Source organism: Pelodiscus sinensis, chromosome 16 (assembly GCF_049634645.1).
Source record: "Pelodiscus sinensis isolate JC-2024 chromosome 16, ASM4963464v1, whole genome shotgun sequence".
Lineage (NCBI taxonomy): Eukaryota > Metazoa > Chordata > Testudines > Trionychidae > Pelodiscus > Pelodiscus sinensis.
In genome coordinates, this window is record NC_134726.1 from 325466 (window position 1) to 353234 (window position 27769).

Sequence of the window (27769 nt, forward strand, 5' to 3'; positions counted from 1 at the left end):
AAGACAATTGACTTGGTCCAGTAGACCTAAGACTTAATTGCATGGGTGCAGGACTTTCAGGGAGCACACAGGGACACTGGTGACAGGAAAGGGAGGAGGGACGCCGAAAAGGTCATATATCCACTCATGATGATGAGGCCTACTGGTACCAGAGTGAGGATTGACCGCGAGAGTAAACCCCGCACGAGGACACTTGGGAATGTTCTACAAGTATATTAGAAACAAAAGGAAGACATTCTAATATACTTGTAGAACGTTTTCTTGTTACTCACGGGCATATAAGTTCCTTTTTTATTCCCTCCCTTTTGTATTATTCCCAACTATAGAGTCCATCATTTGCTGACTACAAAGGGCCAATGGGCACATACAGATGGACTGGGACTAAGTGTGGATCCACAAATTACCCTCCCCACAAACCAGACATAGAATTGTATTTCCGTAGCCCAGCCCCTTCCCATTCCCCTTCCCATTCCTAAGTATTTGATCTTTCTCCTAATCAATTGGCTTAGCCCACCTCAGAAAAAAAAACAGGTGGCACAAGTCAGCTGTGAACTGCACTTGCAGGCACCTGCTACACTGCCTCTGACTCACTGCTCCATCTGGATGCCCTCTGACCACAGGTCCCAGACCTCAGAATTCTGCCTTAATCCATCCCAGCTCCAACTGCATGTAAGGCCAGATGACCCAGGGATCAGAGAATATCACGGGCATCTCATTAGAGAGGTAGACAAGTGGCCCAGCAATTCAAGTTAATTGGAGTATCTTGTGCTTTCTCTCATGGCTCTATAATCTGGTCTACTTTAGGGAGAGGACTAAATGAAATCATGCTGTCTGCTAGCATGCTCAAGTTGGTTGCACGCTCCTCCAACACACTGACTCCTGGCTCGCAGCACAGTTCTGTTTCCAAGCCACTAAAAGGCCACTACACATGAGCAGTGTGACCATCCAGATAGTCAACTAGAACTCCATAACTGTGAACTCCCCCAGGGCAGTGCCCTGCCAGCTCTGCATGCTTCCCCACAGTGGTGCTCATACACTCTCACCCCAACAAACTTCCTCAGATTGGTGCCCTGCTTCCACCATCTAAGACTCTGGCAAACTATGGCAAGCCTGATTACAATAGGGAGGAAGTATTTAAGCCCCTTAAAACCCAGCCAGGGGATGGTTTCCTGCAAACAGTTTATTTCCTCTTAAAAAAAAAGTATGACTTTAAAATAAAAGTAAGTAACTATAAAGAAGCTGAGGGATGTTAATACGTGGCAGCTGTAATTTCCATATCCCACCCTGCCACGCCACGCCACGCCCACCACACATTAGCCCAGCAGTTTCAGAGAGTAAGTGCCAGTAAGCTAAGAACTTCAACCAGCCCAGCAACATCTTAACCCTCCTCAGGACCTAACCATCTACATCAGCAAAGCACCACCAACTTCATTGGAACTGCACTGATTTACTCCTGTTGGGGATCAGGACCTCCCATTAGCTTTTGGGTAACAATATCCAAGAGCAAAAAACTTCCCGTTACTATGGCCTCTTCTATTCATTTATCAAATCACAGCAGGAGGGACAGAGTAAGGCAGGTGGGGTTCTGGGGCCATGGAGGCTTAGGGCAGTGGTTCCCAATTTTTTTTATATAGCAGACTGGCAAACCCATTCACAAACTTTTGGAGGACTGGTAACATTTTATTTTCATAGAAAAGCCCCAGCCCTCAGAGCCACCACAAACAGCCAGCTTCAGCTCCAACAGTCGCCACATGGCGGACAGCTTTCACAGCTGAAGCTGGCTGTTTGCAGCAGCTGTGGTAGCCAGGACTAGGGTACACCTCAGCTTCCTGAGCCCCTCCACTGCCAGCTCCAGGCCCTAGAGCCCCCTGTTCCTCCATAACCCCCCAGCGCCAGCCACTGACCTGAGTCCCCTGCACCCAACATTTCCAGTGCCAGCCTCCCGCTAGACCGCTATCCCAAATGCCTCAGTGCCAGCCTCATTTCCAGAGCCCCACTGCACCGAACCCTCCCAGAGGCCCCCCCCCACACTAGCCCCACCTCTCCAGAGCACCCAGTGCCTGCCCCTCCACTAAGCCCTGCACTGCCTTCCAGCCACCTTAGGTCGCAGCTGCTCTAAGGCTGCCGTGCGGGCTCCATGTGGCCCTCCCACCATGCAGTGAACCGCTCTTCCCCATCCAGGAAGTGGGAAAAGCTGAAGTACTCAATGCTTTCTTTGCCTCTGTATTCACGGACAAGGTGGGCTCCCAGACTAATGCGCTAAGTGACGCAAGATGGGATGAAGATGGACAGCCCTTGGTGGGTAAAGAACAGGTTAGGAACTATTTAGAAAAGCTAAACGTACACAAATCCATGGGTCCGGACTTAATGCAGCCGAGGGTACTGAGGGAGTTGGCAAATGTCATTGAAGAGTCTTTGGCCATTATCTTTGAAAAGTCATGGAAATCGGGAGAAATCCCGGATGATTGGAAAAAGGCAAATGTAGTGCCCATCTTCAAAAAAGGGAAGAAGGACAATCCAGGGAACTATAGGCTGGACAGTCTTACCTCAGTTCCTGGAAAAATCATGGAAGGGATCCTTAAGGAATCCATTTTGAAGCACTTGGAAGAGAGGAAAGTGATTAGGAATAGTCAGCATGGATTCACAAAGGGAAAGTTGTGCCTGACCAATCTGATTAGCTTCTATGACGAGGTAACTGGCTCTGTGGACGTGGGAAAGTCAGTGGATGTGATATACCTTCACTTTAGAAAGGCCTTTGATAAGGTCTCCCACAATATTCTTGCCAGCAAGTTAAGGGAATGTGGATTGGATAAATGGACAGTAAGATGGATAGAAAGATGGCTAGAAGGCCGGGCCCAGCGTGTAGTGATCAATGGCTCGATGTCAGGATGGTGGTCAGTTTCTAGCAGCGTGCCCCAAAGTTCGGTTCTAGGACTGGTTTTGTTCAATATCTTTATTAATGACCTGGATGAGGGTCCTGTTTATCAAATACACATGGCAGAGGGGCATTGCTGGTTCATGATGGCATATACCACCCTAGTAGATGTGCAGGTGAATAAGCCTTTAATGGTATGGCTAATGTGGTGAGGTCCTGTGATGGTCAGTAGGATAGATGTGTGAGCAGCGCTAGCTATGGGGTTTGTTGCAGGGATTGGTTCCTGGGTTAGTGTTTCTGTTGTGTGGTGCATAGCTGGTATGTGTTTCAGGTTAGGGCAGGAGTGGGCAACAATTTCTGATGGGGGCCACTTCAAGATTTTGGAAAATGGTTGAGGGCCGCAGTCTTCCATGATATTAATGGAGGAGGTGCAGAAGGGAGGTTGGCGTAAGGGACTGGGGGTGCAGGGAAGGTATGTGGGGAGTATGGGTAGAGGAGGCAGTTGTGACCGGGGGCACGGGATTGGGGCACAGAGGTTTGGGTTGTGATTTAAGGCAGGAGGGAGTTATGATCTAGGGCAGGGATTGGGGTGCAAGGATTTGGGTTGTGACCTGGGGCAGGGAACTGGGGTGGAGGGGATACAGGGGTTTAGGAAGCCACCTCATGCAGGAGGGGATTATGACCTAGGGTAGGTAATTGGGGTGCTGGGTTTGGGAGGAGGTGTGGATTTAGGAGGGAGGCAGAGAGTTTGGCTTATGTGGGGAAGGGGAGAAGAGGGTTGGGGAAGAGGGAGGGGCTGGAGTGCGAGAGGCAGGCTCTGCCAGGAAACTTTCCTGTGAGACTCTAGGCCAGCAGCCAAGCCTGTTTCTCAGGCAGGAGCCTGCCCTGTCCCCACACACGCTGCACGAGTGCTTTGCACGCTGCCTGTTCTTGAAACAGGCAGTTCCCATTGGCCAGAAACCAGCCAATGGGATTGTTCTGGGAGCGGGAGCAGCCGTGAAGCACCCCCCTCCCACCTGTTCACAGTTTGTGAAACACAAACAGCCTGGCAGCTGCTTTTCTGAGTGGTGTGGGGGGGTGGGGCAAGCAGGGGAGTCCGCCTGAGGGTCCCTGCTGCATCTGCAGGCTGGATCCCGTGGCGCGGCAGGCTGCACCCGGCCTGCGGAAGGTGTTTTGCCCAGGCCTGGGTTAGGAGACTGTCTCTGTAAGTGAGGACTGACCTGTCTGACAAGGTCTATGAGACCAAGAAATCATCATCTAGTAGAGGTGGTAAATCCTTAATGATGTGTTAGAGAGGTTTTAGCTGAGGACTGTAGGTAACAGCCACTGGTGTTCTGTTGTTTTCTTTGTTGGCTCTGTCCTGTAGTTGGTAACTTGGGAATGTAGTAGTTAGGATTTACTGGCGTGGTGTCCTGACAGGTCTCCTGCTCAGTTGATGATAATCCTTCGGCTGAGTGCATGTGTGTTCTATCATGTGTGTTGTGTTGACTTGCACAAGCAGTCAACACAGCACACTCCAAGAGAGTCCTCACAGACTACAAAATCAAATAAGGATCGAAGGCGCCTGGCCAGGTTTATTGTCAAACAAAGTACAGTAATAGTTGTCAGGAGACTCTACCAAACCACTACACATCTGTACCCCTTGACAATTGACTAGCTCAGTCAGTAGGAGCTCCCACTGCCCCCCTAGGCTGGACAAAGACAACCCCTTGAAGACACCACTTTATATACAGGTACTAACAAGTTACACCTCACTCCTGACATGTCAGGTTACCACCCTCTGACACTACTTAGATACCACCCATCACCTTGTGGTTTGATTAGAACATCTCTATCCATCATGCTGCCATTTCAGATCTTTTTCTGAACCTTAGTTGGTACCAACACTCCCCACAGATACCAAGGTCCTTTTAAACAAGCTAGTGTTACCATCCTTTTGGAATGTGCTTTCAACTTACCACCAGTACCAATTACTGTTTACACCTCGGCCTATTAACAATTAGTGTTTTGCACTCTCAGCCCTGTTCCTGCCAAGTTATGTGAGCAGGGGCTGCCTCTTGTTCTCAGCTTAGCTTTGTTTTCTATTAGCAAAGTTTTGACCATTGTTAGCCAGGCCTCAGGCCTGTGCTACGTAGACTTTTGTTTCAGGTCCTCATCTTACTACATGGGATATAAATAGTTTAAACCAAACTATTAGAGAGTAAAATTAGGCCTTCATGGTGATTGTTTATACCACATCTGCTTACTAGGGATGTTAAAATTAGAATAATCAACTAATCAAAAAGTCAATGGAATTTCCATCCACTATTGGATTAGTCAATAAGGGTGTTTCCGCTTTGAAATGTAGCAAGAGCCTGCCCAGCTGTTGCTACATTTTAAAGGTGGAAGTGACAGGCAGCCTACTGCCTTTGAAATGTACAAGAGCCCCAGCAACTGGTTGAGTATAGAGAAATATGCATAATGGAAACTAAAGTACACTGGCAAAACCTAGGGTTTACTTCAACCAGCTTACATGTTACAAATACAACTGTCTTGTCTACAGAAGTCAGCTACCATGGGTTAAAATGAACACTTTTTTTCTAGTGAAGACAAGACCTGAGGGGGCTCTGCCTCATATTTAATAAGTATGACTGAGCATACCCTCTTCGTGCCCCAGGCCAGGCCAGGGCAAGTGATTCACAAGGTAATGTGGTTTGCAACCTGCAGCACAAAGAAGGTACTCTGGGATTTGGGGGTCTGTTGAGTGCCAGTCTATAAGGATTATTTGGGAAGCACAACCACTCCATGCCAATGATTAACTCCCCTTCTTCCAGTTTCTCCCAACCAATGCTGTCCCTCCGATAGTGCCCCCGTGCAGCCCAGTACCTCCCAACATAACCATCCCAGTACCTCTGTTCCACATAGTCCCTTCCAATATAATCATCCCAGTAATCCATCCTATCCAGTACCCCTTAATATAACCATCCCAGTACCCTGCCCAACCTAGTACCGCTATTGTAGCCTTTTCCAGTAACCCCATCCCACCCAGCAACCCCGTCCAACCCAATTGCTGGAAATGCGCAACAGGCAATGGATCATTTGATGATTACCTGTTCCGTTTATTCCCTCTGGGGCACCTGACATTGGCCACTGCTGGAAGACAGGACACTGGGTTAGATGGACCTTTGGTATGATCCAGTATGGTTCTTCTTATGTTCAGTAACTCCCAACACAATCCTCCCAGAACCCCCATCTCATCTGGTACCTCCCAACACAACCATCCCAGGACCCCCATCCCACCCAGTACCTCCCCACACAACCATCCTAGCATCCCCGTCCTACCCGTTACCTCCATCCCACCAGGTACCTACCCAACACAACGCTCCCAGTACCCCCGTCCCATCTGGTACCTCCCAACACAACCCTCCCGGTACCCCCGTCCCATCTGGTACCTCCCAACACAACCCTCCCGGTACCCCCGTCCCATCTGGTACCTCCCAACACAACCCTCCCGGTACCCCCGTCCCATATGGTACCTCCCAACACCACCCTCCCGGTACCCCCGTCCCATCTGGTACCTCCCAACACCACCCTCCCGGTACCCCCGTCCCATCTGGTACCTCCCAACACCACCCTCCCGGTACTCCCGTCCCATCCGGTACCTTCCAACACCACCCTCCCGGTACCCCCGTCCCATCCGGTACCTCCCAACACAACCCTCCCAGTACCCCCGTCCCATCCGGTACCTCCCAACACCACCCTCCCGGTACCCCCGTCCCATCCGGTACCTCCCAACACAACCCTCCCGGTACTCCCGTCCCATCCGGTAACTCCCAACACCACCCTCCTGGTACCCCCGTCCCATCCGGAACCTCCCAACACCACCCTCCCGGTACCCCCGTCCCATCTGGTCCCTCCCAACACCACCCTCCCGGTACCCCCGTCCCATCTGGTCCCTCCCAACACAACCCTCCCGGTACCCCCGTCCCTCCCAACACCACCCTCCCGGTACCCCCGTCCCATCTGGTACCTCCCAACACAACCCTCCCGGTACCCCCGTCCCATCTGGTACCTCCCAACACAACCCTCCCGGTACCCCCGTCCCTCCCAACACCACCCTCCCGGTACCCCCGTCCCATCTGGTCCCTCCCAACACGACCCTCCCGGTAACCCCATCCCATCTGGTACCTCCCAACACAACCCTCCCGGTACCCCCGTCCCATCTGGTACCTCCCAACACAACCCTCCCGGTACCCCCGTCCCTCCCAACACCACCCTCCCGGTACCCCCGTCCCATCCGGTACCTCCCAACACAACCCTCCCGGTACCCCCGTCCCATCCAGTACCTCCCAACACGACCCTCCCGGTACCCCCGTCCCATCCGGTACCTCCCAACACGACCCTCCCGGTACCCCCGTCCCATCCGGTACCTCCCAACAGCACCCGCCCGGTACCCCCGTCCCATCCGGTCCCTCCCAACACCACCCTCCCGGTACCCCCGTCCCATCTGGTCCCTCCCAACACCACCCTCCCGGTACCCCCGTCCCATCTGGTACCTCCCAACACAACCCTCCCGGTACCCCCGTCCCATCCGGTCCCTCCCAACACAACCCTCCCGGTACCCCCGTCCCATCCGGTACCTCCCAACACCACCCTCCCGGTACCCCGTCCCATCCGGTACCTCCCAACACCACCCTCCCGGTACCCCCGTCCCATCCGGTACCTCCCAACGCCACCCTCCCGGTACCCCCGTCCCATCCGGTACCTCCCAACGCCACCCTCCCGGTACCCCCGTCCCATCCGGTACCTCCCAACGCCACCCTCCCGGTACCCCCGTCCCATCCGGTACCTCCCAACGCCACCCTCCCGGTACCCCCGTCCCATCCGGTACCTCCCAACACCACCCTCCCGGTACCCCCGTCCCTCCCAACACCATGCTCCCGGTACCCCCGTCCCACCCGGTACCTCCCAACACCACCCTCCCGGTACCCCCGTCCCACCCGGTACCTCCCAACGCCACCCTCCCGGTACCCCCGTCCCACCCGGTACCTCCCAACGCCACCCTCCCGGTACCCCCGTCCCACCCGGTACCTCCCAACGCCACCCTCCCGGTACCCCCGTCCCACCCGGTACCTCCCAACGCCACCCTCTCGGTACCCCCGTCCCATCCGGTACCTCCCAACGCCACCCTCCCGGTACCCCCGTCCCATCCGGTACCTCCCAACGCCACCCTCCCGGTACCCCCGTCCCATCCGGTACCTCCCAACGCCACCCTCCCGGTACCCCCGTCCCTCCCCACACCACGCTCCCGGTACCCCCGTCCCATCCGGTACCTCCCAACTCCACCCTCCCGGTACCCCCGTCCCTCCCCACACCACGCTCCCGGTACCCCCGTCCCATCCGGTACCTCCCAACGCCACCCTCCCGGTACCCCCGTCCCATCCGGTACCTCCCAACGCCACCCTCCCGGTACCCCCGTCCCACCCGGTACCTCCCAACGCCACCCTCCCGGTACCCCCGTCCCACCCGGTACCTCCCAACGCCACCCTCCCGGTACCTCCCAACGCCACCCTCCCGGTACCCCCGTCCCATCCGGTACCTTCCAACGCCACCCTCCCGGTACCCCCGTCCCACCCGGTACCTTCCAACGCCACCCTCCCGGTACCCCCCGTCCCAGCCGGAACCTCCCAACGCCACCCTCCCGGTACCCCCGTCCCACCCGGTACCTTCCAACGCCACCCTCCCGGTACCCCCGTCCCACCCGGAACCTCCCAACGCCACCCTCCCGGTACCCCCGTCCCACCCGGTACCTCCCAACGCCACCCTCCCGGTACCCCCGTCCCATCCGGTACCTCCCAACGCCACCCTCCCGGTACCCCCGTCCCACCCGGTACCTCCCAACGCCACCCTCCCGGTACCCCCGTCCCACCCGGTACCTCCCACCGCCACCCTCCCGGTACCCCCGTCCCACCCGGTACCTCCCAACGCCACCCTCCCGGTACCCCCGTCCCACCCGGTACCTCCCAACGCCACCCTCCCGGTACCCCCGTCCCACCCGGTACCTCCCAACGCCACCCTCCCGGTACCCCCGTCCCACCCGGTACCTCCCAACGCCACCCTCCCGGTACCCCCGTCCCACCCGGTACCTCCCAACACAACCCTCCCGGTACCCCCGTCCCATCCGGTACCTCCCAACGCCACCCTCCCGGTACCCCCGTCCCACCCGGTACCTCCCACCGCCACCCTCCCGGTACCCCCGTCCCATCCGGTACCTCCCAACGCCACCCTCCCGGTACCCCCGTCCCATCCGGTACCTCCCAACGCCACCCTCCCGGTACCCCCGTCCCACCCGGAACCTCCCAACGCCACCCTCCCGGTACCCCCGTCCCACCCGGTACCTCCCAACGCCACCCTCCCGGTACCCCCGTCCCTTCCGGAACCTCCCAACGCCACCCTCCCGGTACCCCCGTCCCATCCGGTACCTCCCAACGCCACCCTCCCGGTACCCCCGTCCCTTCCGGAACCTCCCAACGCCACCCTCCCGGTACCCCCGTCCCTCCCAACGCCACCCTCCCGGTACCCCCGTCCCTCCCCACACCACGCTCCCGGTACCCCCGTACCGGGCGGTACCGCCCATGGCTCTATTCTGACGCTGCCGGGGCGCTGGGGGCGGGGCTTGGTGCCGCGTTTGAGGGGTTGTAGCAGCGGTACCAGGGCCGCTCTCGGCTCGGTCGCCTCAGCAAAGCCCCGCCCCCTAACTCGCCGCGCGCCCGCGGTGCATTGTGGGACGCGTGCGGTCGGGCGGGCGGTTGGGTCACGGCCTTGGTGGAGTTCGGGAGGGGCCGCACGAGACAGGCCCCTCCCCCGCCCGCCCGCGCGCCATGGACGCGGAGCATCTGGACGAAGTGGCGGCCGAGCTGCAGGGCAGGCGCGAGGCCCTGGGTGGCTGGGGCCTGGCGCAGCTCGCCGCGAGCTCGGCTCTCGCTGTCTATGCCATGTGGGCGGCGCTCACGCCCGGCTTCCGCCGCCTGCCGCTCCGGCTGCAGGTAGCGCGTCCCGCCCCTGCCCTGGGCAGCGAGCGGCGTCTGCCGCGTGAGACGAGACCCCCGAGACCCGCTCTTCGCTCCCCTGCCCGAGGGAGCAGCGGGTCCCGTTGGCTGGCAGCAGGCTTGCCAGTGGCTCTTGTTGCAAGATGAAGCAAAATGCAGGACAATGTAGCACTGTAAAGACTAACAAGATGGTTTATTAGATGATCAGCTTTCGTGGGCCAGACCCATTGATCTGAGGAAGTGGGTCTGGCCCACGAAAGCTCATCATCTAATAAACCATCTTGTTAGTCTTTACAGTGCTACATTGTCCTGCATTTTGCTTCAGCTACCCCAGACTAACACGGCTACATTTCTATCATTGTTGTAAGATGTTTCATTCTAAAGGCTCCCCATAGAATCCTAGGGCTGGAAGAGACTTCAGGAGATCGAGTCCAACTCTAACCACTTCACAAACTCCGTACTTGAAACCTGACATGATTATTGTTACAATGTTGTTTTATTTGAAAATGAAAAGATAGACACCAGCTGGGTTTTGGTGAGCTGTGCTTAGGATACAACCTTCTGTTTGAGTAAGTGGGTGCAGTTTCCTAGAAATCACTTCCACCAGTTATGGATCTGGCTCTTAATTTCCAGTTTCTCTTAGCATAGTAGTCAAGGAGCTTGAGACAGCAGGCAGTAAGATATTGAGCTTCTCCAGGTCTTAGTCTCCAGCTGGGAGACTCCTGACTATCAGAATAGGAGGAAACAGCATTAAATAGATCTCATGGGTAGGTGACCAAAGTGCAGCCTGTGGCTGATCTTGCAGTCAGTTCCATATGGGCAAACACTTCTGTTCATATGGAAAATTAGTGAAGCCAGTTGAACTCTGGGCCATAACAAGTGCTTGCCTGCACAGATCCATTTGCAGAATTGGAGGTGGTTTGCAATGGATGTGTAGCCTTCACAAGTGTGGAACTACCTGTCCAAACATCATGCATTGTAGGATGCTTTATTTAATCCCAATGCTCTTATCTTTCAGCTGTTCCAGTTGGTTCACTTATGTTTGACTGGGGCTTACAATTCTTATTTCTCTAAACCAGGTGCCGTATGTACCATCAAGTACCAAGCAAGTTGAGAATGTTATGTCGCTGCTGAAAGGACGTGCCGGAAAGATGGTGGATTTAGGATCAGGAGATGGCAGAATTGTAAGAGAGGAAAAAGTCCTTGTGTTTGATATTCACAGCTGCTGGTTGTATGCATTTTGAAGAATTATAACAGTATTAAAGGTAGATCTCCCTCTGCAAGAGCATGCACATCCTGATACCTGTTTCGTCAGTGTATATGCAGAGTAACTTAGTTGAGATTATGGTGGACATACACCAGAGTAACCCCTTAGACTGGAAGCTCTTTCAAGGCAATTGCCTTGATCCATTCCTTGCAAAGGCTTCCTGGGACCGGAGCAGCTGTGAGTTATTCCACAAGGAGCATTCTTTGTGTCCCTTTCCTAGACTTGGACTTCTTAATGAATCTGGGACTGGAGGTGAGAGTCCCCATAGGGGTTTTGCTCCTGCACATCTTAGAATGACTCCTCTGGAAGCAGCTATAGTACCAGTGGAAGGGAATCTCCCTACAGTATGAGAAAAATATTTCTGATAAGACTGGCACTTACAACCATGCTCAAAACCTGTCTTGTTCTTTCCTCATTCTGAATCTGAGCCTGCAAGGTGCTAACTGAGCACACTGAACTGAGTGGAGTTGAAAATGCTCTTCACTGTATCAAGCCCTTAGTTTCTATTCCACTGCCTTCCTGATTTATCCCAAAGGATATTACATGCTGAGCCTTGCTGGCTACCTTCTAGACTTGCATCTGGTCACTATTACTCACTCCTTACCTTCCTACCTCATTCCCTACAAGATGTGTTAGTGACTGCTGTGCAAGTAACCATACTTCTTGTGGGTAATGCTCTTATCCCATTCAGTGGTTGCTGCTGGGCATGAAGTAGCTGGAAGCTGTCTCACTTACAGCCACTGCTCCAAAGATTATTTCAGGAACAAAAATGGAGATTAATTTTGGTTTCAATTCCTCTCTCCAGGTATTAGAAGCATATAAACAAGGTTTCAGACCAGCTGTTGGCTATGAACTCAACCCCTGGCTTTTGACACTCTCCAACTACCGCGCCTGGAGAACTGGATGTTATGGGAAGGTATTCTACCAACGGCAAGATCTATGGAAGGTAACTTTTTGTGGTGGAGTTAGGACTCTGGATTTCTCAGCCTGAGTACATTATCTCAAAGATCTAAGGAGCTATCTCTGCCAAACAAAAATCAGGGCTTTAGTCAGGCTGCACAAAAGGTTCAACATTCTCCAAACTTCTCATTAGCACTGGTTTTTTGTTTTGGAGAGAGTGTGTGTGCTGGGGAAGCCTGAGAAACCATGTGCTTTCTCTTTAAGGCACTCACTCACCAGATAGCTGGGTGGTTCAGACTGTAGCAGCTGCCAGCAGCTCTCCTGCTCCTGAGCCCTGACCCTCCACCCCAGTTTTCAGAGATAAGAACATCAAAACCGCCATACTGGGTCAGACCAAAGGTCCATCCAGCCCAGTGTCCTGTCCGCCGACAGTTGGCCAACACCAGATGCCCCAGAGGGAGGGATCGCAACAAGTAATCCTCTTGTGATCCCTCCCGTCACCCACCTCCAGAGAAACAGAGGCTAGGGCCACCATTCCTACCCATGGTGGCTAATAGCCATTGATGGACCTAACCTCCATGAATCTATCTAGCTCATTTTTTAACCTTGTTAAAGTCCTAGTCTTCACCACATCCTCTGGCAAAGAGTTCCATGGGTTGACTGTGCACTGAGTGAAGAAAAACTGAGTGAAGATTATTTTTTCCAATGTGCATTACTTTACATTTATAAACATTAAATTTCATTTGCCATTTTGTTGCCCAATCACTTAGTTTGGGGAGATCTTTTTGAAGCTCTTCACAGTCTGCTTTGGTCTCAACTATCTTGAGCAGTTTAATATCATCTGCACATTTTGCCACCTCACTGTTTATCCCTTTCTCTAGAAGATCATTTATAAATAAGTTGAATAGGACGGGTCCCAGGACACACTCTTAGGGAATCCCACTAGTTACCTCTCTGCACTCGGAAAACTTACCATTTATTCCTGCCCTTGGTTTCCTGTCTTTTAACCAGTTATCAATCCACGAAAGGACTTTCTGTCTTATCCCATGATAACTTACTTTACTTAAGAGCTTTTGGTGAGGGACCTTGTCAAAGGCTTTCTGGAAATCTAATTATTTTATATCCACTGGATCCCCCTTGTCCACATGTTCGTTGACCCCCCTCAAAGAACTCTAGCAGATCAGTAAAGCAGGATTTCCCTTTACAGAAACCATGTTAACTTCCCCCAACAAATTATACTCATCCATGGTTCTGACAATTTTATTTTTTACTAGAGTTTCAACTAATTTGTTCAGTACTGACTGTATCAGAGGTAGCAGTGTGGGGTGCCAGGCAGGAGCTGGTCTGCAACGGGAGCCAGTTTAAAAACCAGCTCCCCTCGCGGACTGGCTACCTGTCACTCTGTACTGCTGCCTCTGTATTAGCAGCTGCTGTCTAGGTGAGGAGCTGAGCTCCTGGACCCAGCACAAGCCAGAACTGAGCCAGGCTGCCTGTCCACCTGGCTCCCAATACACTTTAAATGCAGAGCCGCAGCGAGAACTGAGCAGGGCTGCTGGCCAGCCTGCTAAAAAATTACTGGCAAGTGGGAGAGGGAAATGCATGTAGTCTATAACATTAACCTATAAGCTTTTGCTTATCGGTTAATCAACTACACTATTATATTCCTAATTGACTGTCTATACCTAGGCGCTAGGTGTGCACTGAGCCTTAGAAAGACACATTAGCAAGAGCCAAATCTCTCCCCGCATCTGAAACTAGGCTGAAGTAAACACTGGCTGGTATGGACTAGATCGGTGGTTCTAAAACCATGGGCCACTTGTGGCCTAATCAGCACACAGCTGTGGCCCACATGACATTGTAAGGGCCATGCAAGCAATGTATAGTGTGGATGCAGCCCATATAACACACAAAGAACTGCCTATGCTGCCCACGTGGTAAATAGGTTAAAAAGGCCTGGACTCAAACTAATAAGTCAGTCCCATCTCTACATTTTGGGACCCAAAGATTTTATTTAATCCATTAGCAAAGAGACACACCTGCATCTTGTCCAGCAATGTTTTTCGCAACACCTTCCCCGGTAACAGTGCATCTCTCTCCTCTCTAAGAGCTCACTTGCTCAGTACACTTGACCTCTTCCGGGTTTAGCATAACTTCCTGTATGTTGAGAAGTGAAATTGGACCCTTACACACAGACTCTGCTGAGATCCTCTTTCTCTGGCACACTTTGCACTGTCCCCTCAGCTTGTTATTTCTCTCTCCAAGACTGACTTTATCTTCTTAAAGGTGAACCTATGTGACTGCAACAATGTGTCTGTGTTCCTGGCTCCCAGTGTGGTAAGTCCAAACGCGCTCTAGTGACTGGTAAACAAGGCTAAGGGTGAAGGGCTGGTTGCTAATTTTCTACTTTGTTGGGCAAATCAGTGAAGAGGGAGGATACTCAAGATAAAGGGATCATTCTGAATGTTGGCAAAAAACTTGTAAGAAAATGGCACTAGATCTATGTATGTTCACGAAATGAACCAAACCCTGGTGCATCTGCCTTAACGAGGAAACTGTGAACATCCTCAAATAGCCCATCATTGTTAGTGTGAGGTTTCCTTGAACAAAGTGTAGTTTCTCTCTGTTCCTGACACAGCAGAATAGTTTGAATATTGGATCTACTGAGAAATTGCCATATGTACTGAGTGACTGCATCCCTAGCAGGATCTACAAGATGCTGAGCACTGGCATGCCCAGAGACTAGCGAAGTACAAGAATGCAGTCAGCACTGTTTAGCCGCAGGGGTGGACACAACACAGTCTGCATGTTGTGATTCAGAATTCCTAAACCTGTTTAGGTGCTGAGCACTTGCACCTTCTGCTTGTTTCAGTGGGGGTAGCATGTGCTGAATGCAAGTGCAAATCTGGCCTAGTTTGGAGAGAGAAAGGGTTAGCATGAGCACTGCTTATTGTGATAGACTGGCAATACTAAGTCTTCCTCGGTGTCTTGCAACAGGGCTTACTGAGCTCCATCTCAGGCAGTGCTGAGAGACACTGCTGGGAAGCTGATTTATTGTCCTGTGGGTACTGCTAAAGAATGGACCTTGCTGTGTCCTTGGCTTGGTATGGGTATTTGCTTCTGGTCTCCATGGAGCACCCCACACCCATTTTCTAGGCCATTAGAGTTTGCTGGTGAGATTAAATGAATTTTTGAACATAAAAGCAAACCTCAATGAAGGTGATGTTTTCTAGTACAGGGGCTCTGTCTATAAATGCGTTTGTACCATGCACACTACAATGGAGTTTTGATCGTGACTTTAAGAGCAGATTGGATAGGCATATATCAGAGATGATCTAGATGGTGTTTGGTCCTACCACAATAGCGGGAGACTGGACTTGATGACCTCTTGAGGTCCCTTCCAGGTTTAGTACTCTATGATAGGCCACTGGATGCTACTTCAGTAGTAATCAAAATGGTAACCAATAGCAAACCTGCAAAAAGTCTCTAGAATGCATAACACACACAGCATCTCTCTCCCCCCATGAGATCTATGACTGTTAGTAACAGATTTTCCCTTCCTCTTCCCCATTAGCTACCTCTCCTAGAGACAAAACTGCTTGCAGAACTGCCGGATGAGGCTCGTGTGGTGTCTGGACGCTTTCCCTTTCCTACCTGGATGCCAACCATCAGTGTTGGAGAGGGTATAAACCAAAGCTGGGCCTATGACATCAAGACTGTACGGCAAATAGAGCACAGCAAAGCTGAGGGAAACCCAGAATGAGTAAACCCAGGTGTAGCTGAGGTTTACAGGACAACAGTTTGGAAGCCGCTGTAGACGAGGGCCCCTCAGAACGACGTGAAGGGTAAATGTGCCTGCTCAGCTGAACAGACCAGCAAGCATTGGGAGGCAGCAGAGAAGGAGTCTGCAATGAGCAGGGAGGGGTGGTGATTTGTCAAACTTTACCCTAGGTGCGCTGGCATCTCTAGAATCAAAATTCTGGGGAGCCTTTGAGCTGGGAAGTTGGAACTGTCGAAAACAAGAGCCGAATCTTTTATTCTTGTTTTGAGAATTCATTTCTCCATTTATTTGCAAGTCATTTTCTAAAAATAAAGGGCTGCAGGACTTGGTTCATCCATCCTTGGGGTGAGGCTGGGAGGCTCTTTGCCCCTCGCTATAGACAACCATTTTGGGCTGTGTTCAGAGTTGCTTTAGGGGAAGGCCCAGTAATGCAGCTTCTCCAGCTCTAGCTCTTCTCCCTGTAAGTCCTCCTCCTATAGTCATCACCCAGCAGGTGTTCCTCGCTGAACAACTTCCCATGAATGCAGAAGAGTAAAGCTGTGTATAAGCGCAACCAAGTTCAGATCCTAACCTGAGCCCTATCTCTAGTCCCTTGTAGCTCAGGTGGCGTGAGTTAGCTCAGTACTTTGCAGGCAACAATCTAGCAGAAGGTGAAGTAACCCTGGTGCTGCAGGCGCGCATAGTAAGCTGAATCCACCAGTTTTGCAGTGGACTTAAGTTCAGAGGAGGGTTCTGCACCATTCTCCTGTATTAGCAGTGGTGCTCTGCAGCTACTTAGCATTTCTGCAACGAACAGGAGATCTTTATGGCCTGCTAGAAGAAGGGAAACCTGACAAAAGATTCAGGGGGAACAATGAACTGAGTTTTGATTGATTGTAGTAAATTTGATTTATCTCCACAGCATCAAATGTATACTGCTGATTTCCTTCTCAGCAAACCTAGTTCTCTAGTAAAAGGGCCCCAGTATGAAGAACACTTGCTGGAGTGGATTATCACTTGGCATGACAGAGCATGAAATAGTAGAGCCAGGCAGCCCCTTAGTTTTATATCCTTGTCTGTCTTATGATGAACTAATGGCTGCTGCTTCTCAGGGCCATGGCAAAAGCTACAGTTCATGGCTGATGGTTCTTTTGGGTTTCTGCATTAAGTAAGTATCAGAAGCCCCAGCACTGAATGCTCGGGGTGCCTCAATCCCTACAAGTTTCCTTAACCTCAGGATCTCTTGCTTGTACCTGCAAGAAACATGGGTTACAAAGAAAAGAAATGTCAACCTTCCATCAGAGGTAGTTGTAAGAATCCTGCTAGGGAGTGAGATCCTAAAGCAAAGGGGAAACTGAAGACAAGTTCCCACTATCCAGATAGGGAGAAAACTACAGCTAAGGGCAATGCTAGATTTTTCCTGATCCTTCATCTGAGTGGATGCCAAGGGATTCCATGAGCAACAAGCCTAAGAGTGACACTTGGCATGATTCTGGCCATTTTTCAAAGTGATTAGTTGCAGTTGTACAAGCTAAGTTTGCAGATAATAGCACCTCTTGATGGTTGTAGCACTAGCAGCTTTTAACTCTTGCTTTAGATGTGGTGAACTAGTAATTGACAGCTGACGTTAAATAATTTGCATAGGGAAAAGAAAGGCTTTGGAGTCTAGGCAGTATTCCCTACTCACCCCCTCCTTTGTCTCCTACACAGCCTTCGTCACCCCCTAGGGTGGGCTGCAGCCCTGAGGAAGGAAGTGTATCCTTGGAAAGAACAGATGCAAACTTTTTGTCATGCTGAGCTGCTCACACAGCTGGTTTCTCCTTAGCTAGGCTGCATGGTGGGAAGGCAGCAGTTAGGTGTCTACACTGTAGCAGTTACTACAGTATTCACTGGCCCTGCCAGTAAGCCTTATGCATGGGGGAAGGGATAGATGAAGGGATTCCCCACCCCCTCTCACCTTGCAAGATGCTTATCTACATATTCCTGCAGCTCCAGCAACTGCTCTTCAGCCATAATTGCCCGAATCAGCAGCTGGCTTCTTTCCCTTTCCAGATCCTCCTGGGGGCAGAAATAACAAGGTGAGAAGAAGAAGTGTAATAAGGGAGTGCTTTGGGGGAAAGCACTGGACTGGTGCTGACTGGCCTCTGAAATACAGGCAGTCCCCGGGTTACATACAAGATAGGGACTGTAGGTTTGTTCTTAAGTTGAATTTGTATGTAAGTCAGAACTGGTACATATTGTAGGGGAAACTCTAGCCAAACATTTCTCCAGAGCTCAGTTTTATTCTCCCACACCTCACTTCCCTCAGTCCTTTATTCTCAAGCTGAGGTGTCTGCTGAGAAAAGCCACTCCGTGTCTCCCTAGTCTGCTGGGGGGGGGGCGCTAGCTTCGCATCTCCCTGGTCTGCTGGGGGGAAGCAGCTAGTGCGGGGTTGCCTCACCCTGTTTGTAAGTAGGGATCCGATGTAAGTCGGATCCATGTAACCCGGGGACTGCCTGTAGTCTTAAAATCAGAGGCTACTGATTTTCTCATGCACTCACCCTCCACCTCTGAGATTTCTGGGCTTTAAGCTATACATGCTGCCCGATAAACTGAAAATACAAATGAGCATTCCAAAGAGACAAACCACAGGTGTTCAGTGCCCTGAAAACAATGGCATCTTGCCAAGGCAGCCAGTTTTGAGACACTCAGGTGCACTGAGACAGTTTGGGAAGGGAGGAGGTGTTCAACATTAAAGACTTCGGTTAAACAACTAGCAGGAAAAAGTGCTAAAACCAATCCTAAGGTGCCCAGAGTTATCCCCAAATCCCCACAACCTATTCTCTCCACTATGGTGTTGTGGGGACTGGTAGTATGCTTTTAGGAAGTCCAGCAAAGAGATGTATATGACCATCATCCACTTTTCCTGAAAGTGTTTTCAAAGATCTCTTCCCTTTTTAATAAGAATCTCTGGCTCTTATCTAGTACTTTTCATCAGTAGCTCTCAAAGTGATTTACAAGGGAGTATTATCCCCATTTTATGGCTGGGGCAACAGAGGCACAGAGCAGTGCTATGACTTCCCCAAGGTCACCCAGAATGTCAGTGGCCACTCATCTCCTGAGGTTTTAGCTCAGTGCTCTAGCTGCTAGGCCATACTGCTGCCTCCCTCCTTTAGTCCTTGTCTAAATGATTTTTTTTAAAATCAGCTACACGATCATAGAGTATTAGCATGTGATCTCTCCTGAGTAGTATGGTCAGAATAACTCATGATAGGGAAGCATGATTTCCTTTGGTGTTTATAACAAATCTAGACTAGGAAACTGAAACCTTGCTAAAAATGCTTTCAGCAGTTATTACCCCACACCGCCTCACCAGTCAGCACTGAAAGTGATCACAGTGCTAGAGTACTATAGGCAATAGTGCTTCAGAAACTGGAGTGTCTACAACAGTCTTTGCTCCTGAATGTTTCCCTTCTTTATAATCATCAGCAGTAGCAAGAAGGGAGCACTAGTGTGTTTCACTACCATGCCACCCAGCCCTACTCAGGGCAAATCTAGACATCATAGTGGTAAAACTGCCACTGGCCACAAGCAACTTGTTTGTGTTGGCACAAATGTCTCCTGTAAGCTGAGCACTTGTGCAGCAGCTCAGGAGAAATTCAAATGCCACCCAGCTGATTAGCAGAGCACCCATAGTCAGCAGCATGCATATCTACTGGTAATGCACATCCATACATGCATTGGTGCACATAACAAAATTTATTGTGCACATGAATGGAAAAGATTAAAGGGAACCTTGACAGGCACTACCAGTGGTGGTGGTCTCCCAGTGGAGCTGCACTCAGGCTGGTGCACAGATGGAAAATGATAGTAAAGAGTTCAAGCAGGCAGCCACATATTTGATTAAGAAAAGTATCTGTAATGGTAACTGGCAGTGACCATTAAAATTGCAGTAGTGCTTGGTCTGTGCCTCACCCTCTTTTCAGTCTGCCTCAGAACCAAACATTTTACCTGGGTAGTATGTGTGAACTCTCGAAGCTGCTTCCTGATCTCTGCCCAGCCTTCCTCATCCAGTTTGCTAGGGTAGAGCAGCGGATGTTAATTGCAATCATTTATACAAAGCCAGACCATTCTGAAACTATGGGACTCTGCATGACCACCAGACATGCTATTGCCTTTTCAGCCTGATTCCCTGTATGACTGCAGAGCCCATCTCTATTCCCTCACATACCAGGGCAATGAGAGTCACAGATCCTACAACCTGGCTTTGTATGGGAGAGGCTGGGCTTGCCCTTAGTTTACATCATCAAACAAACATGAAAAAAATTCAGTGCAGAAATAATCATTAACCTGACAGCAAGTCTGAATTTTCTGGGGGAAAAAAGGAGAGAGGCTCAATAAATACCACACACTAGCACTTTTCTTTTTGTGCTTCTGCACAAATTCACTCATTGTAATGTAAGGATGTTAAAATGCTATTATCTGGTTAATCCTGTAGTGGATACAATTGTATCCACTATATGATTAGTCAATAAGAGCTGTAGCAGAGCCAACTCCAGCAGGGAATGAGCAGTCCTGGCTTGTGCCGGCTCCGGAGCCACCTGCGCTACTCAGTCCCGGCTTGTGCTGAGTAAAGCAACCCTTGCTTGCAGTGGCCAGGGCTGGCCGCAGGCAGGGACTGCTCAGACAGCAATCCCCTGTCCATGGCCAGTAATGGCTGCCATGAACAGGGGCTGGTGCTGGAGCAATCTCTGTTCACAGTGGACAGGAGCTGCCACCTAAGGGCTGCATGGTAGCAACAGCCCTCCTCTGCCGTGGGAGAGGGGACAGGCAGCACCCTGGAGACAGTGCTGGGGGGAACCAGCTCCTGTCCATGCCCCTTGCGCCGCAGAGAGTGCGGGGCGAGCGGGGACTGCCTGAGTGCTCTCTGTGGCACATCTGCTTTTGAAATGTGCAAGAGCCCTGGAGGAGCAGTCCCCACTCATGCCGTTTCCCTGTTGTGCCTCTGCCTTCTCTGCCCCCTATGGAGATGGTGTGAGGAGAGGGCGGGAGGGAGGCAACTGCCTTAAAGCCTGCTTCCCTCCCCTCTTGCTGCCTCTCTCTGATAGAGGCAGCGGGGGGAGGGAAGAGCGCGATTTGTCGAGTCACTACTTGACTGCAGTCAACTAGTCGCTAACATCCCTATTCTATTGTGGAGTGTAAAAAAATGGTGACGGGTCAGGTAATTTTGAAGAAATAAGCAGCCAAGCCATGGGAAAGTTCTTCATATTCTGTCCTGGGCTGAATAAGCAACATATAGGTCACATCTGACAGCTGGGGATTTTGATTAAGTAGAAAGAATGGTATGAACTGAGGAATGCATTGTGTTCAGATGCTGTAGCCTATATACAAGTGAAAGGCTTAATTGGGACTGTAGAGGCTCTCTCTGGCATCTGTTAAAACTGGGAAAAACAGATGACTTTCTGAAAGCAGGGGATTGTAATTTTACATAAAATAGTTGGTTTAAAAATAACAGCAAATACTTATTAGAGAGCCTAATTCGAACTCCCTACTCCGTGCCACGTGTAGCCGCGGGCACGGAGTCTGCACTAACGGGGATTTAAAAATGGCAACGCCCGGCAAGATGCAAATGAAGCCCGGGATATTTAAATCCCGGGCTTCATTTGCAACTTCGAATGCCTACATTAGCCACCCTAGTTTGAACTAGGGTGGCAGTGTAGACATACCCTTAGAGACATAATTAAAATACTGCTGGGCATGGGAAATGGCAGAATCTGGCATGGAACTGGAACTCATTTCGAGAGACACTTCATACAGTAATTCCTCATTTAACACTATAGATATGTTTCAGAAAATGATCGTGTTAAGTGAAAACGTGTTATGCAGGGTCAATTTTCCCATTTAAAATAATGGAAAAGGTGCGGGTTGTGTTTCAAGCAGTAGTGTCTGTTGGGACCGGGACATAAGGTTGTGGGAGAAAGGGGATTGGGTTATAGCAGGGAGGGGAGGTGTTTGGCCCTGGGGAAGGAGAGGGGAGGGGGATTAGGTTGGGCATATGCTCCTCTGATGGGTCTGCTGGGACCCGCACTGCGTCCAGCCACCGGCCTGCAAGCGGGGGCGGAGGAGAGGGGACAAGGCGTCTGGCGAGGGGGAGTCAGTGGTGAACCCTCTGCTGCTTTGCAGGGAGGGGAGGGGAAGCCCCGCACGGCCGCCAGCCTGCAAGCGGAGGCAGAGGAGAGGGGACAAGGCATTGGGTGAGGGGGAGTCAGCGGGGAACGGCGCGGCAAGTGGCAAACCCTCCGCCGCTTTGCAGGGAAGTGGGGGAAATAGTGTTATTCCGTGGACGGTTGTGTAATTCAAAAAACGTTTCCTTAAAAAAAAAATCGTGCTATCGCAAAAACGTGTTAAGCGGGCACATGTTAAATGAGGAATTACTGTAATCATGTAGCCTAGAGTGTCACTGATTCAGAAGGGTTACATAATTGGGTCCCTTTAAAGCTGGATTTCTGTTTGAAATATGGTACACTAGAGTCTCCAGGTGTAAGGTTTTAAAATAGTTTAAATTATACATCCAATTCTCTCTCACACACATACACTGACATTTCCATGGGGACAGGTGGAATAATGATTTCCACCTACCATTTCCCACATGAAGTCTCTGCCAGAAGTGTTCTTGAAAGTGTCAGATTAATTGGACCAGTATTCTGTTTGATAAAGGTTCATATCCTACCCTCATCATCAAGGGATCTGAGAATTTTCTAGTAGTGCATAAGAAAGGTGACTAATATCTGTCACACGGCTGTTCTCCCATCTTTCCAAGTTGAGAATTGGGAATGCACTGTAGTCTCTGCTGTGGAAAGGTTTTACAAGAATGAGATTTTGAAGAGGTGGGATTTTTTTTCCCTTTCTGAAAATTATTCTTACTTGACTCTGGCCGCTAGTAACTCCAAAGTAGCTTCATCTAAGAATTCCTAGCTCCTGTTGTACTCAAATCTGCAGTGAGAATAGCGCATGAACACCTTGACCAAACTGGAGCATAAAAGCTGTTAGTCATTAGAGACTGAGAGCCTGATACTCCACTGCCCTGCACTGATTCCACCATGTACACCTGTTCAAAGGAAGTGCCCAGGGCGTGTGAAATGGTAACAAATCAGATGACTAGTGTTTTCTACCCACTTTGTCCTACTGTCATTGACTGCATGAGGAATAGAGGAACAGAGAAATTGACTGTGAATTTGTTGGTCTTATATATGATAGCTTTTGGGAAGGGTCTAGTCCAAGCTCCATTACATGTAATCTAAGCTTTTATTGAGAAATAATTATGTTTCCAGCCCTCTGTGTTGGGAAGGGAGTCCTCTAGGCTTACAAGTTTAGAAGGGTGAAGTTACCAACAACAACAAAAAAAAGACTATTCATAGTGAAAACATTGTAGTCCCACCCAAGAAAGTCTCCCTCTACGCTCATCTGCCAATCATCATAATTTCATAGCAAGTATCTTTAAACACATGGCCATAGCAGGTCATTACTTTGGACAAAGGCAATGGCAGGTCCTTCTCACTCCATGCAGTCCCCTGCTCTTGACTTCAGGATCTCCTCTTTAGTTCCTGAATCCTTACTACTACTGTTCTAGAGCCCTGCAAATCTGTGGCTATCCACTTTACATCCACAGGCCATTTTTATGGATTGGATGCACATATTGGATGAGAAGTTGAATATGAGTCAACAGTGTGCCCTTGTAGCCAAGAAGGCTAATGACATATTAGGGTGCATTAGGAGGAGCGTTGCCAGCAGATCCAGAGAAGTGATTATTCCCTTTTATTCGGCTCTGGTGAGGCCACATCAAGAATATTGTGTCCAGTTCTGGGCCCCCACTATAGAAAGGATGTGGACGCATTGGAGAGGGTCCAGAGGAGGGCAACCAAAATGATTAGGGGGCTGGAGCACATGACCTATGAGGAGAGGCTGAGGGATTTGGGTTTGTTTAGTCTGCAGAAGAGAAGAGTGGGGGGGGATTTGATAGCAACCTTCAACTTCCTGAAGGGAGGTTCCAAAGAGGATGGAGAGAGGCTGTTCTCAGTAGTGACAGGTGGCAGAACAAGGAGCAATGGTCTCAAGTTACAGTGGGAGAGGTCTAGGTTGGAAATTAGGAAAAACTATTTCACTAGGAGGGTGGTGAAGTACTGGAATGGGTTACCTAGGGAGGTAGTGGAATCTCCATCCCTAGAGGTTTTTAAATCTTGGTTTGACATAGCCCTGGCTGGGTTGATTTAGTTGGGATTGGTCCTGCCTTGGGCAGGGGGCTGGACTTGATGACCTCCTGAGGTCTCTTCCAGCTCTATGATTCTATATAAACATGGTGTATGTGCAGGGTTCTATCTATCACTGCTGCCTGGAAAGATGGATCCCTTAGAGATAAGTGGGAACAGTGTCATCTTTAGACCCTGAGGACATGAGACTGTGTGTTTCCTGCAGCTACCATGCCTCCTGCAGGAGGCACTTTTCTAACTTTTACAGTTTTGTACTAACATCTGTATTCTCTGTGATCTAGGTACCAAAAGTCTTGGTAGAATAACTGAGAAATGAGGAAAGAAAGATAACTCATCAAAACTATTTAATAAGTTGACAAGAAACCAAATCTAGGAGGTACCAGACACAGATGTGGCTCACCTGCACAAGCCCCTGTTCCACCCAAAACTTATAAGCATGCTCATGTACTGTGGGGGAAGCAGAAACAAGACTGCCTTGACTCTTTAAGGACATGTGTAGTTCTATTTAAATCAATAGAACTACAAGTATCATTAAAATTACACACGTTCTAAGTGCTTTGTTAGGTCAGGACATCAATGGCAAACTCATTTCAAGACTATCTGACGTTTCCACTCATATATTTTTAAATATTAAATTATTTCAGCCAGCGTGGTATCTCCTATCCATATTTATTATCTTTTCCCCAAATATCTGAGGCACAACTCCTGAATCTTTAAGGTAATACAGAGGGATAAAGGAGGAAGCCACCTTTAATACAGAGATTACAATACCAGTTACATAAATGGAAGCTACTTACCGCTGAAATGGTCCTAGTGCAGAGCTTTCATGCAGTCTTTTCTGTAGGCAAAGGAAGAACATCTTTGTGTACATTAACCCAGTAGAGTTCCTGTTCCATTGCAGGGCCTGCCCTAAACACATCTCAGTGTTGTGAATGGCCACTGACACTAACAAGGAAATGGCCCACAAGATGATCTCAAGGCTTGCGGCTCTTACTCTCCATTGAGAAGTAAATGTGGCTCATCTGAACTAAGACCCTAGGAACATAATTGCTCTTGGGCAAAATTAAGGGGAAGAAATGGATAAAACTAGAACCTTTCTCAGTGTTGTCTGCCATTTGACTCCTTGTATATTTTATTTTGCCAAGACAAATAAAGCCTCCAAGAAGTGAAATCTTTGCTCTGCCCTCTCTTGCCTCCCTGGATTTTCTCCAAAAAGTGAGGCTGCAATTATAGTACACTGAAGGTAGTTGTGGACTAGCGGCTCTCACTGCTACAGATCTCTTGTCTTTCTAATCTAGAACAGGGGTGGGGCATCTTTTTAGGGTCAGGGGCTGCTGAATCAGTTGGGGGCCCCACACAAGCAAGAAGCAAAAAAAAAAACCCATCCCCAAACCTTCACTGACGTGGCCCCTGCCTGAGAAGGAGAAAGACACTCTCCGCATTCCCCTCACACACCAGATCCTAGGGAGGCCCAGACTAGTAGCTTTTGTGTGCTTCAGCCCCCCAGGGGAGGGGCAGGGAGTTAAAGTGCCAGCCTGAGTGAGCCCTGAACTTCGAGGGCCAGATTCAGACAAGCTGGGGGCTGCATCTGGCCCCAAGGCCTTAGGTTCCCCCCACTGATCTAGAATTAAACTAATCTCTACAATCTCTGTGTTATGTGCAAACCTACACAATGCAGAGATTCAATAGGACAACACAGCTATGGAATGGGGTTCCCCCTTTTCACAGTTGTCACAAGGAGACAGAGAGCCTGGGCTATCCCTGGTGCTGCCTCCTCCTCCTCCTCCCTTCCTCCCCCCCGGAAGGGCAGCCTGGTTACAACAACCACTAGAGGAGCAAGACTGGAAAATGGGAGATCAAACTTCACCTCACCCTTCACCTGATAAGTCCACCCTCTGTACAACAACAGTGCAGTGAACGTGGTTACCTTCTCCTTCAGTTCATTCAGCTCTGTCTCTAGTTTTGCTTTGTCCTCTCGCAGTTGGTTTAGCTCCTGGATGGTGCTTGTCAGTAGCTCAGAATCTGTGATGGCGAAATGGAACTCAGGAGGGCCTGGGTCCATCTCGCTGATGCCCTGAGACTGGATCTGCTCACGCTGCATCCTTAAAACAAGCCAGCAAGGTCAGTCAAGCAAAGTAATGATTAGGCGGCATCAGCTCAGTAAATTACTATCCATTGGTTTCTGCAGATCTGATACTAACAAGAGGACAGCTGGCATACTGAGATGAGTAGGACCAGCCAGAAGCGCTCATATTGTTCTTTGACAGGTTTCTGCTAAAAGGCTAGCTAGTGCACATCAACTATTGTCTATAGTTTCAACTGCTAGGAAAGACAATGGTCCAAGGCTGTGTTTTAGCAAAGGGCTATATGAAATGAGGACACAGCATCAGGTATGGCGCATGCACTGGATGGAAAGATGATGTAGTACAAGTTAACCCCTTGTTAAGCAGAATTAAAGTAAGTGCTATGCATTTATACTGCACCTCTTGTGTGTAGAGCTTTGTAAAGTTTACCAAGTGTCTTATTTTACATAGTGAAGTACAGAGAAGGCCTGAGTTTTGAGAAGTGTCCCAATTTTGGGTGCACAAGAGACATTTTGCTCCTCATTCTGGGTGCCCAAGTGCAGAACATTGCTTCTGGTTTTCGAAAGTCAAAACCAGAACCCAAGTCTCCAAACTACAAAGTGTCTATTCCAATCACTAGTCTCTGGCTGCCTCCCCCCATTAATGGAAGATGGTGTAGGGTTGCACTGAAGGATTATATAGCCCAATTTGTTCTAAGCAGTCCTCCTTACCTGGGGGTTTTAGAGGGACGATGATCTTTCATGGCTACAGAAAAGACTCAAAAGCCTCCTAACTTACCTATAAGCAATGAGCAGGTTTTCATGCCTCCTGACTAGGTTCTGCATGCGCTTCTTGTAACCACGTGCAGCTCCAGCCAGCTGCTGCTCCCGAGATTTATAGGCAGCTCGGATGTCCTTCAGCATGCTGTCCACAAAGCACTTCATGTGGGCATGGTCAGCTGGTTCTTTGCTAGGCCCCTTAGCAGCATTTGATTTGCTGTCCATATATTCCTAGAGAGAAGGAAATGAGCTCAAAGCAGACTGCTAGACATGAAATGGCTGTTTACTAAAACACTCAACTGAAGTATTAGGATGGCTATTCCCTGCTCTGCATGGAGGTACACAGGAGAACTCATTATCAGAATGCTTAACATTTAGAACCCTTTCCCATTAGCAAGTGCAGTACAAAATAACTAGCTGCCAGCGAGTGAGAGAAATGAGGCATATAGAAATTAATGCCTTGAACATACTGCAAGTCAGTAGCAGAGGGAGTGCTACCTTTGAGTCACTCCATTAAGCCACACTATCTCTGATTGACTCCTTGTCTGTTCATGAGATTACGGGGCTCTTTTAGAAACTGAACTGTTCTTAGCAAACGTTTCCTTCAGTCGTTCTCTTGATCCACTGCCACACTGTGATCTCTTAGAGTTGTTGGCAAAGTCTCTGTACTGCTAGCTATGGTGGAAAGGCTAGCAGATTTCTTCTTAGAGACAGCCAGTTTTCCTCAATGACCTGTCCTGCAGAATGTACTCAGGGATCAGTGTAATTCATATACCATGAAGTCTGACATTTCCTCAGTGCTCACTCTGCAGGACTGAGAAGGGCATTCCCATAGTAACCGCATGTTACAAGGT

At 49.8% G+C, this 27769-nt stretch overlaps 3 protein-coding genes across 10 annotated transcripts in view; 1 reads left to right on the forward strand and 2 right to left on the reverse strand.

Annotated features, from left to right (window-relative positions):
- Window positions 1-9681, reverse strand: part of FBXL16 (F-box and leucine rich repeat protein 16) — a 282879-nt gene extending 273198 nt beyond the window's left edge. For 2 of the 3 annotated variants that reach the window (XM_075898946.1, XM_075898944.1), the window contains exons 1-2: window positions 9475-9681; window positions 5965-6007 (exon numbers count right to left, since the gene is read on the reverse strand). The gene's annotated coding sequence lies outside the window, so the exon portion shown is untranslated. The remainder of the gene's footprint in view (window positions 1-5964; window positions 6008-9474) is intronic. The other variant, XM_075898947.1, reaches the window with a different exon arrangement.
- Window positions 9682-9735: 54 nt separating this feature from the next.
- Window positions 9736-27769, forward strand: part of ANTKMT (adenine nucleotide translocase lysine methyltransferase) — a 57106-nt gene continuing 39072 nt past the window's right edge. Inside the window, exons 1-4 of the mRNA XM_075898951.1 lie at window positions 9736-9900; window positions 10983-11087; window positions 11976-12116; window positions 14354-14404. Coding sequence (XP_075755066.1) covers window positions 9736-9900; window positions 10983-11087; window positions 11976-12116; window positions 14354-14404 — 462 coding nt within the window. The remainder of the gene's footprint in view (window positions 9901-10982; window positions 11088-11975; window positions 12117-14353; window positions 14405-27769) is intronic.
- Window positions 11006-27769, reverse strand: part of CCDC78 (coiled-coil domain containing 78) — a 33031-nt gene continuing 16267 nt past the window's right edge. Inside the window, exons 11-16 of one of the 6 annotated variants that reach the window (XM_075898938.1) lie at window positions 26935-27146; window positions 26001-26175; window positions 24871-24911; window positions 19818-19884; window positions 17785-17885; window positions 11006-11509 (exon numbers count right to left, since the gene is read on the reverse strand). In XM_075898938.1, coding sequence (XP_075755053.1) covers window positions 11353-11509; window positions 17785-17885; window positions 19818-19884; window positions 24871-24911; window positions 26001-26175; window positions 26935-27146 — 753 coding nt within the window. In that variant the 3' untranslated portion in view covers window positions 11006-11352. Of the gene's footprint in view, window positions 11510-16099; window positions 17658-17784; window positions 17886-19817; window positions 19885-24870; window positions 24933-26000; window positions 26176-26934; window positions 27147-27769 lie in introns of those variants that run through there. The other 5 variants (XM_075898934.1, XM_075898935.1, XM_075898937.1 and 2 more) reach the window with 5 other exon arrangements.